Raw genomic sequence first — 9989 nt, 5'->3', positions numbered from 1 at the left:
ATCTTTTGATTTATATTTATATGCACACTTTCTATCCTCTGGTCACAAATCTTGTAGATCTAGTAGTGGAAACTCAAATTTACTTGAATTTGTGGTTGAAATATGTGTTTGGTATTAGAAGTAGAAAATTAGAAAAAAACATATATATAATTTTGGTTAGAACCGTAAACCGGCATGAACCGAACCGTACAATTTTAGTAATAAATATAAGTGGAACCGCACCAAACCAAACCGTTGAAATTTTTCAGTTCCGGTTCCATTTTGAGGGTAGAACCGGACCGTGCCCACCCCTAATTTTTACTAAGAATTGGTTTTAAAAACATTTTCACTTAAATTGCTTTCAGCCATTTAAAAGCACTTCTTAAACGAGCCCTAGTTCCATGTGTGGGACTGACATACTGTTTATGCAAAGACTAAAAGTGTTTTTAATAAAAAAAACATTCTTGGCTAGTTTGACATCAAATTTTTCTATATCACAAAAGTGGGTTACGAAAAATAACTTATTAGGTGTTTCCTTAGAAAACACTTCAAGTATTTTGAATTGCTTCTTACTTAAAGCCCTTCTACTAGGAGTGATTTTGTTGTAAACAAGTTTAATGTTTTATTAAAAAACCAAGTTCTTTTGAACATTTCATGCTTCTCTAAAAAGCGCATGACTTGTTTAGAAAAACTTTTAAAATGACTAAAAATACTTTCGAACTCACTTAAAACACTTCTGATAATATTTTGCAAAAGTTAAAACTTTCCTTGTACTATAGGAAGCAGGCACTTCAAGTGCTTTTTAAGAAAGCACTTAAAATTATTTTGTTGAAAATATCAATGTTCTCCTAATAACCGCTTCTGAACAGTGCTTTTTAGAAAAGCATTTCTAAGTTTAGCCTTGCAAAATGTGTTTTAAGTTCTTCTAATAAAAAAGCCCGCAAGTAAAACGGGCCTAGAAAAGTTCCATTGATATTTTGTTCCAAAACCGAGTAAATCCTTCCCGCCAACGCCAAGTTACAGAGCGCGGCGGTCTTCGTCTGCGACCGACAGAGATGGAGTTCAGTGTGAGCGGCAACGCCCTGAAGACCTTCGCCCGCTCCATCACGTGCCTCGCACGCATCGGCAACGAGCTCGCCGTCCAAGCTTCTCCTTCTCAGGTTCTCTCACAAACTTCCCTTTTTCCACTTTCCCTCGCATTTTCCCTCCCTCCAGACACTCCGCACAGTCTTTACTTATCAGTAATTAATTAACACTGCACGCCTCAAATTCGTACGTATTTCTTGTTAATTCGGTTTTAATGCAACTAAATTGATGAGTTAGTTAATTTCAATTTTATGCAGAAATGGGCCCTTAATTTCAGCGCAGTTGTTTGCATTTTATTGTTGTAATTGTGATGATGCTTGATGATAGAATCAATTTTATATTCTGTTCACTATAAATCTGTGGCGTAAGATTCGATCGAGTTCTCATATATTTAGTACTACCGGTTCATATTTTGAAACAATTATCTGTTGGTAAATGATGATGAGTATTTAGGGTTTTGCTTGTGCATTTTAGGGTTTTGGAAAAGATCTGTATGGTAAGTTATTAAATTTATCCGGGGTTTGGATGAATCGTTTGTGAGTAGTTAAAGAAATTAGTAAACGGACGCTAGTTTTGCTTCCGATTGAAGCTCGAATTCATTGTTACTTTTGGTTTGAAATGTATCCTAATTTGGGGATTGGCTGGTATTTGTTTGGTATTCAGTGAAAAGAACTCTTGAGGTTCTCGGTACTTATTCGACCGTCTACTTCATAGTTTGTTTTGTTACCCTGTGTACTGATTTATGTGAAATATAATGGGTGGACATAATTGGAGACCAAAATTGAGAAAATGAGTTACTAACGATTTTGATACCACCACAGCTTTACTAAAGATTTTATTCTCTTGTATCCAGCTTGCCTTGCACTCTCTCAATACATCACGTTCTGCCTATCAATCGAGCACATTTAAGCCTGATTTCTTTGACGTCTATACTGTAACTGGTAATCAGGTGCAATGTAGTGTGCTTTTAAAGGTAAGACATCATCTTTCTGTGGAATTGCGTTGTTTAACAGGCTTGAATAACATGGTAATCTTACTGACATAGTTTGTTCAGGCTGTTTGCTCTGTGCTTAGGACACCTTTAGCAAGTATAGATAATTTGAGCGTGAAATTGCCTGATCCCGATGCATCAAAACTGCAATGGACTTTACAGTGCTTCAGTGGTAAATTATCCTTTGTCATGTTATGTGCTGTTGATTTTTTATACAAAATTTGGTATTACAGAATTCAATCAACTTTTTGTAGCTGATTTAACTTCTATTCACAGTCAAAACGAGGGGGCTTCTGGAACTATAATTTGAGCACACCAATAAAATTTAGAATGCGTTGAGTTTTATTGTGTAGATGCGTCATGATGTCGTACTAGACAACTTCATTGTGCAGCTTTCCTTATCACATAATTTTCCTTTTATATACGTCGTTCACTTTCCATCATTTTAAACTTCATACCTACATTATGCAGGTATGAAAAAAACCTATTGGATTAGTTGCAATGTTGAACCCGATATACAACATTTGTCTCTTGATAGGAGAAAATTCCCAAGCAGCTTAGTTGTGAGACCCCGAGATCTGAACAGATTGCTTGCTAATTTTCAGTCATCGCTTCAGGAGATTACAGTCATAGCAACAGAACCCACTTCCTTGCCTTCTGATGCAGCAAGTGAAATTGGAGGAAAAGCTGTTGAACTTAGAAGTTATATTGACCCAACCAAAGGTAATAAGGATTTTGCATCTCAGTTTCTTAAAATTGAAATTACCACAAAAGGATGTTTACGCTTCAACCTTTGACCAGCAGACAGTGATTCGTCACTGCATACTCAACTATGGATAGATCCTACTGAAGAGTTTGTGCAGTATACCCACACTGGAGACCCCATAGATGTGACATTCGGTGTGAAGGAGTTGAAGGTCAGTAAATTCGTTGTCTGGGATCTAATTGTATTTGAATTTGTTTACACTGTGAACAGCATTGTCCAATTTGATAAGCCTCGTCTTTTAGATAGAGATAATATGCAGCTAATTACTGTTGTTATCATCCCAATTACCTTCATTGGTTGAGGCTTTCTAGTAAGGCGTATAGACTTCCTAGCCTATTTTTTTTCTAGGGTGCTTCACATTCTTTTTAGCTGAATCCTAGGTCCTCCAATTTGTCATTTCATTTTTTTTCTCGAATTATTTCAGGCGTTCCTTTCTTTCTGCGAGGGCTGTGAAATTGACATCCACTTATATTTTGAGAAAGCTGGACAGTAAGATATACCTAGTTTCTTTATCTTCCTCTTGCATTCTTTTTCTTGTATCCCATGAGAGTTTGAGCTAAGAGCTTAAAGCTCATATGCAAGTACTATATTTAGCAAACTGTGACTTAAAGATTGCTTAATTATATGTTGGGATTGCAGGCCTATTCTAATGGCACCAAAGTTTGGTCTAGATGATGGGTCCACTTCAAATTTTGATGCTACACTTGTACTTGCAACCATGCTAGTGTCACAGCAGCATGAAACCAATCCAGCAGAACATCCACAAGCAGCTACTGAAATGCACATTCGGGATGAGCATGGGACAGGGTCAGAAGCACGACGAGAAAGGTGTAGGCCAAGTGGCTCTGAGCATCCATCTGACCACACCAGAATTTGGTCTGATCTCTCAGGTAACAGTTTCTTGAATGTTTTAATAGTGACAAGATGTTGTTCTCTTATTTGTTAACTGTTTTACTTTTTTCAGGAAGTGGTGCAAGAAGTGGCAACGGTGCTGAAGGAGGACAGTTTCAAGGGGAAAGAAATTTGAATGCTAATGGACAGAGAGAAGTCCAAAGGATGAGTAAACTGCATATTTCGAATCCTGCATCTGCTGGGGGAAATGAGCCTGTGGATCCCAATGCGTATCCTAAACCGCACTATTTGCTTCAGTTTTTGCTTATACGATAATTTTGAAAGTTTTCTTGTTACATTACGACTTCTGTTCCAGTCCGTATTTGTTTCTCTCATGTGGGTCGGACCGAAGTCATTGCATGATGAAATATATTCTTTATCTATTACAAAATTGTTCTCTTGACCTGTCATTCTAGCTGCCACCCTGAGGAAAATGATCATATGGAAGAACCTAGAGGTTTGTAAGAAAATAGTTAGGTTAATCTTGCCTGTTTTATACAACTGTATTAACTAAAGCTTGTGCATTCTGTTTCTTCCAGATAGATCACAAATTAACAGCGGTGGGTTTTCACAACACCATCCTAGTAACTGGGTAGATGCAGATGAAGACGACAGTGATGAGGATGAAGAGAATGACCTTTGTATTCAGGCAACACCACCATACTATGAAGAACAGTAGGTTCGTGGCTGGAGTGGTGGTTGGCCGAATTGCTTCTCACTCTCGTGTTGTAAGTCCATCTTTCTCCTCAAATGACATGCTTTAGTTCTAATTTCCTTTTTGTCAAGTACTTAGCTTTACATATTGAGCACGACTGCTTTGTGTTTTAGTTTGAGGGATTAATGGATTATGCAATTATTTAAATAGAATTAAGTCCGCAAGAAATGGATCAGAAACTGAAATATATCATTAAATTCAAATGGTTGTTGATATAGTTTGTATGCACAAAACTGTGAAACGATTCGTGGTGTCAATGTTACCAAACGTACGAAATTGGTGGGTTTGGATCAAGAATTCACACACGGACGTTGATCCGTCACCATCACACAGCAGCTTATAGGACCTCTGCTGTTTTCATTGCCTTAAATGTGAATCAGATCTTAGAGTTGATTTAACATTGCCTCTCTAGTCTCTATTGCAATGACTTTCTGTCTGTCTTGAGATGGTTTTCCCGTATAACTGGTAACGAAAACAGTCGGAAAAACTCAGTTGCAGTGAATTCCTGCCTCTCTATCTCTCTATAGCAGTGATTTCCTGCCTTTTTCTCACTTCAACGTTCAGCCATAGAGGACACACAATGCGTGGTGTAGAAACACGGTTTAGAGAGTTTGTTATTAGTTTGAAACGCTGTCACCGTAACATCTGGGAAGTTTGTCTCTAACTTAGGACTTTTTTTGGATTGCTTATTCAATTTAGGACCTTTCTTTGGATTGCTTATTCAATTTAGGACCATTCAAGTCGTTGATTGTGAAATCTTAAAACCTGCAGGTGGGACCCACTTACACCTAGTTGGCTAGTTATCTCAAGCAGTTTGGGGCAATACGTGTTTTTCTAGTTAATGTCAGCATGAACCCTGAACATAGCTTACGTGCCACGATGTATTATTTGCTCTTTCTATTTTTATCTTTTGGCACGCATGGACTGCAGGTTTTGGATCTCTCACGTGCTTTTTAGCACCTGGATTTTTTTTTGTTTATTTTTTTTTTTAACAAACGATATTATTTACACTAAAAGAAGAGAGGGATGTGTTTAGCGTTAAATGGGCTAGTAATAATGTGGCTTAAATTCGTCTTTAGCGAAAATCAAACTAGACGGTAGTACTAGAGTTATTTTAGATATATTAATTAAATAATAATTTGGAGTGAGGGCACTTCTGTCCATCTGTGAGAATGTCTCTTCCTCCTTTTCAACCTTTGAATTTCTTTACCAAAAAATGTTCCCTTCCAAAAACAAAATTTTAAAAATGATGCGGCAAGATCCACGAGGAAACAGGAATTTAATTAGAAAATTGCATATATTATATCTTTTTAAAAAGTATAATATAATAGTTTACTTTGTTAAAAATAAAGGAATCGAAATTAAAAATATTTATAGTGGCAAGAGATTGGTGAGGGACCAGCTGGCTTGAGGGGGACTGAGGATTTGGTGTTGCGACGCGCAAACACCGTCCTAGCGATCTGCAGCGGGCCCGCCACCTATCTAAGGGCTACGGCACGTAGCCGCCCAACCTAACGCCGCTTATTTAAACAAGGTAAAACCGTTGTTCCTTTTGAAATGGTCAGACTCCTAGCTATATGATAAAAAAGCGCGGGTGTTTAATTGAAAACAATAGCAACTATAGTATAGACTCGTGCTATATGCAAATGTCAATGGCATACACATGAAGAAGAAGTATTCCAACATTTCAACGTGGATCCAACTCAACTTTCTTTTTTTGTTTTTTCCTTTATGATGGAATGATTCAACTCATATATTGGATTTGACTTGATCGGATAAATGATCTTCATGATAATAAGGTATTTGGAGGATAGTTCTAGTAGTAAGAAAAGTATTATTTGAACACTCGTGTAGTTATTCGTTAACAAATTTAATTCAAAAATGATTTTTCGTTAAATGCAGGAGTAAAAACGTATTTCTATCTTACTCGTTCTTTGGTTTCACCTCCTATCTTCGTCTCTCTTCCTTCTGTCTGTAATTTGTATCTTCACCTTTTCACGCCTTTCTCTCTATATCCAACTATTTTAGCACTAAATTTGCTAATGTTCTCCATCACAAGTGTTTAAATCCTAATTTTTTTTAATATAAGGACTATCTTCCGAATGTCTTATCACCACAAAGACTAGTTATCCTATTACGTGGATTGGATTTGATAAATTAATGCATTCGTAATGGATGAAAACGAAGAGTAAAATGGGCGACGGTTAACAACTACAAGTGAGGTAATACAAAACTTACAAGGGGCACAATAATGAAGGATGACGCCAATGGGATGGACTGATAAAATATTAAATAAAATTATCAAATAAATAAATAAAAGAGAGAAACAGGTAGGAATGGGATTTGGAAGGAGAAAACGTGTCTCGGTTAACGATTATTTGGATGGACGTGCCTACTTGGGATAGGTGTAACGTAAACCCTAGATGCCGTCTTCCATCCTCTCTCCCCTTCTCTCCCTAATCTCCATTTTTTTAAGAGACAACTAGTAGTCAACCTGCCATATGTGATTCTTAATAGTAGGTTGGATTATGAATGTGCATATGATTTTTCTTCTAATTACTAAGTTTGTCATTTGGTTTATGTATTCTGGTGCGGGTTTGACTCTCATAATTATCAATTTAACTTACTAACGTTATTGTTGTAAAAATAAAAGTAATCAATTCTAAAATTAAAAAAATATAAAAAAAAAATGGATTCAGAAAAAAAACAAAAAAAAACATACATGAACGTAGCCATATTGAATAACGAATAAGCTCTCTTTGTACTCCCAAAGTTCTATTTCCCTCTCGTATTTAGAAAAAATTGTAGCAATAGTTACTTACCTTTAACCTAATTGGAGTAATGGTCCATTAACTAAAAATGCGTGACTAGTGGTCCTTTAACTAATCAAAGCATGCAACTATGGTCGTTTTCATCAATTTCATTTGAACTTCCGTCAAAATGAGTTGCATGTTATACATGTGAGACTGAATCAAGGAGTAAATATGGAAAACTAAGTAAAAAAAATTGTAATAATGGTCCCTTAACTTTAACCCAATTAAAGAAATGGTCCCTCAACTTTAACTAATTGGAGCAATGATCCCTCAACTTTAACTCAATTGTAGCATAGTCTATCTAATATGACTCATTTTGATAGAAGTTTTAACAAAGTTGGCGAAAATGACCATAACTGCACGTTTTGGTGAGTTAAACGATCAATAATCACATATTTTTAGTTAAAAGATTGTTGCTCCAATTAGATTAAAATTAAAATCATTGCTACAATTTTCTCCATCATTTAAGTGAGTTTAAAATAGAATATGCCTAGCTTCAGTTTGAAAGAGAGAAATAAACACTCAAAGGGGCACCATTGTAAATAATGCCCAATACCAATGTCATTTGTTGACAATGGGCCTCTTATAAGTCCTTAACCGAGATTTAGCTCTTGTCTAATTTCCTTTGTCCTCCCTCTCCCCCCTACCGGTGGAGATAATCAACAAACAAAAGGAAACACAGAGCAAGAAATTAAAATAAAGAAGAGACCAAGAGAAAGCAACAAGTAAAGCAACTCAAGCAAAAATCAAAGAAAGCATTCAGCTTCGAAGAAAATCTACAAACGAAGAAGAAAGAGCGAGTGAAAAAGCTTCTTACTTTGGCAGAAATGGCTAGTCTGCACAGCTTCTCACTCCTCCTCCTGATCTGCGCCTCAATCTTGGTGGTGGGTTCGTCAAATGGGGACCAGCACCACCTCACCTGGATACCCACCGCCGACGCCAAGTCAGCCCCCTGCAAGGGCTCCATAGCCGAGTGCGCCTTGGCTGCTGGGGATGATGGGGAGTTTGACATGGACTCGGAGATCAGCCGTCGCATCTTAGCCACCACCAAGTACATCAGCTACGGTGCGCTGCAGAGGAACACCGTGCCTTGCTCCAGGCGCGGCGCCTCCTACTACAATTGCAAGCCCGGGGCCCAGGCCAACCCCTACAGCCGCGGCTGCAGCGCCATCACAAGGTGCAGGAGTTAAATTTCTTTTCTTTTTTTCGTTTTTTTTTTTTTTTTTTGTTTTTGTTTTGTTTTTGTTTTTGTTCTTGTTCTTGTTTTTGTTCATTTGGAAATGGGGTTTGATTGTTATACATGAACAAAGGGAGAGAAAGATGGGGTTTGGATTTGGAGGTGATGTGTCATTGTTTTTGTTGTTAATTAATGGAAATATTGATTTATCAAATCATATTTTGCAATGACTTTTGTAAAAATTAATAATTTGCTAGTCTTTTTTCTTCGAATTTTGTAGATTTTGCCTTTCTTTTGAATGAACCCTTCTTAATATATTAGTCATTCTTAAAGAGAGAGAGAGAGACGACAGAATTGTTGTTTATTTGTGACCTGGTTCGAGTCGTAAAAATAATAATTTTGCAAAGTAAGATTAAGATTAGGTACGATAGACGTCCCCTTTCAACTTTTGCAAAACGAAAAACCTTATTAACTGGAATCGCTTTTTAGTTATTTTTCTTCAGAACATACATAGTCTAGTTATAAAAACGGACGTTCTGTACACAAAATTTATGATGGTTTAGATTGAAGATAATTCTCACAATGTTGCTTGATTATTCCCCCTCATATTTTTTCATGACCAACATATCCTTGTCTCTATAGAAAATTATACCATGTAATAAATTATATATATTTTGTTTATGAAAGTTAGCATCTTTTGGGGACTTGTGTTTGATGGGATGTAGTGTTAGTTGTAGAAAAGTCCTCTTTCCAATATTGGTGCTTGGCTTCTTCCCCTTTTCTTCTCAAACAAGAAAAAGGAAAACCAAATAATAGGAACTTAGATTGAGAAATAAAACAAAGCAAGTGACAAAGTAACAAGAGAAGGAATTGGTGACTTTTGATGGCAAGAAAGATGTAAATTTGCAAAAAGGGGAAGGGACATTCAAAGATTGGATCTCTCTTGATCCAAAATTGTTTCTATGAAGTATAAACATCTTGATATTTCATATTGTTTTTTTCCTTTTTATTTCAAGTTCTTTGCTTTGAATGGTATTCATGCAAGAGGGACAAATAAGTTGTTGATTTCGATTACTATAAGCTTAAATTTGGATGGAGTAGATGGATATTTCTAGGGTAGTGCTAACCAAACACCCGTTTGTACTTCTCACACACTTCTCTTAATTTTTGACCTTCGGATCAAATGAATCGAAAATGATTAATAGCGAAAAATTAACAAGTGTGTGTGAATAACACTTTCCTTATTTCTACTTGTAGTTGATAAATGTCAAAAAAAAAAAAAAAATTTACCTACTCTGTGGATGTTACTATGGTGGTCTTTTACTGTTTCAAATGTCAATGTGTAATAGGCTTGAAATACTTCTACAGTGATTTCCCATTGATGGAAGTTCTCAAATTTTAGACATGAATTTCAAATGCTCATTCGATTCAAACTTACCAACCATGACAATGAAAGTATTTCAAGCCAATCACGCGTAGACACATGTTATGATTTTATTTCATGATAATGTGTCATTAACTTGAGATCTCAGCGCTATAGGGTTATGCTTTAATTGCATGGACAAAGTGAA

General features: G+C 36.4%; 2 protein-coding genes and 1 long non-coding RNA gene across 3 annotated transcripts; 2 read left to right on the top strand and 1 right to left on the bottom strand.

The window, feature by feature from the left end:
- The first annotated feature begins 924 nt into the window (after positions 1–924).
- LOC103965310 (cell cycle checkpoint control protein RAD9A) lies at positions 925–5379 on the top strand. The gene is made up of 11 exons (XM_009378352.3): positions 925–1139; positions 1919–2038; positions 2120–2228; positions 2528–2779; positions 2861–2973; positions 3247–3311; positions 3462–3712; positions 3787–3943; positions 4130–4170; positions 4253–4441; positions 5200–5379. Exons 1-10 carry the CDS (start codon positions 1035–1037, stop codon positions 4390–4392), a joined length of 1353 nt encoding a protein of 450 aa, XP_009376627.2. The 5' UTR covers positions 925–1034; the 3' UTR covers positions 4393–4441; positions 5200–5379.
- On the bottom strand, positions 4597–5261 carry LOC125473604. The gene is made up of 2 exons (XR_007255439.1): positions 5162–5261; positions 4597–5130 (listed from the first exon to the last, which is right to left on the bottom strand). It is a non-coding gene; the product is annotated as an uncharacterized LOC125473604 (long non-coding RNA).
- A 2464-nt stretch (positions 5380–7843) lies between the features above and the next one.
- Positions 7844–8645, top strand: LOC103965309 (protein RALF-like 33). The gene has a single exon (XM_009378351.3). The coding sequence runs from the start codon at positions 8069–8071 to the stop codon at positions 8429–8431; it is 363 nt and encodes a 120-aa protein (XP_009376626.1). The 5' UTR covers positions 7844–8068; the 3' UTR covers positions 8432–8645.
- The last annotated feature ends 1344 nt before the right edge of the window (positions 8646–9989 follow it).

Source organism: the organism of the source record quoted next, unplaced genomic scaffold (assembly GCF_019419815.1).
Source record: "Pyrus x bretschneideri cultivar Hongxiangsu unplaced genomic scaffold, Pyrus_bretschneideri_v1 Contig11, whole genome shotgun sequence".
Lineage (NCBI taxonomy): Eukaryota > Viridiplantae > Streptophyta > Magnoliopsida > Rosales > Rosaceae > Pyrus > Pyrus x bretschneideri.
This window is presented reverse-complemented; position numbering and strand designations above follow the sequence as displayed.

What these genes read in the sequence shown, in the direction of transcription:
- LOC103965310 (XM_009378352.3), top strand. Translation starts at nt 1,035, where the DNA reads ATGGAGTTCAGTGTGAGCGGCAACGCCCTGAAGACCTTCGCCCGCTCC. An exon ending in TCGGTGTGAAGGAGTTGAAG is followed by an intron (nt 2,974 to 3,246) that starts GTCAGTAAATTC and finishes GAATTATTTCAG; the next exon opens with GCGTTCCTTTCTTTCTGCGA. An exon ending in TATTTTGAGAAAGCTGGACA is followed by an intron (nt 3,312 to 3,461) that starts GTAAGATATACC and finishes TTGGGATTGCAG; the next exon opens with GCCTATTCTAATGGCACCAA.
- LOC103965309 (XM_009378351.3), top strand. Translation starts at nt 8,069, where the DNA reads ATGGCTAGTCTGCACAGCTTCTCACTCCTCCTCCTGATCTGCGCCTCA.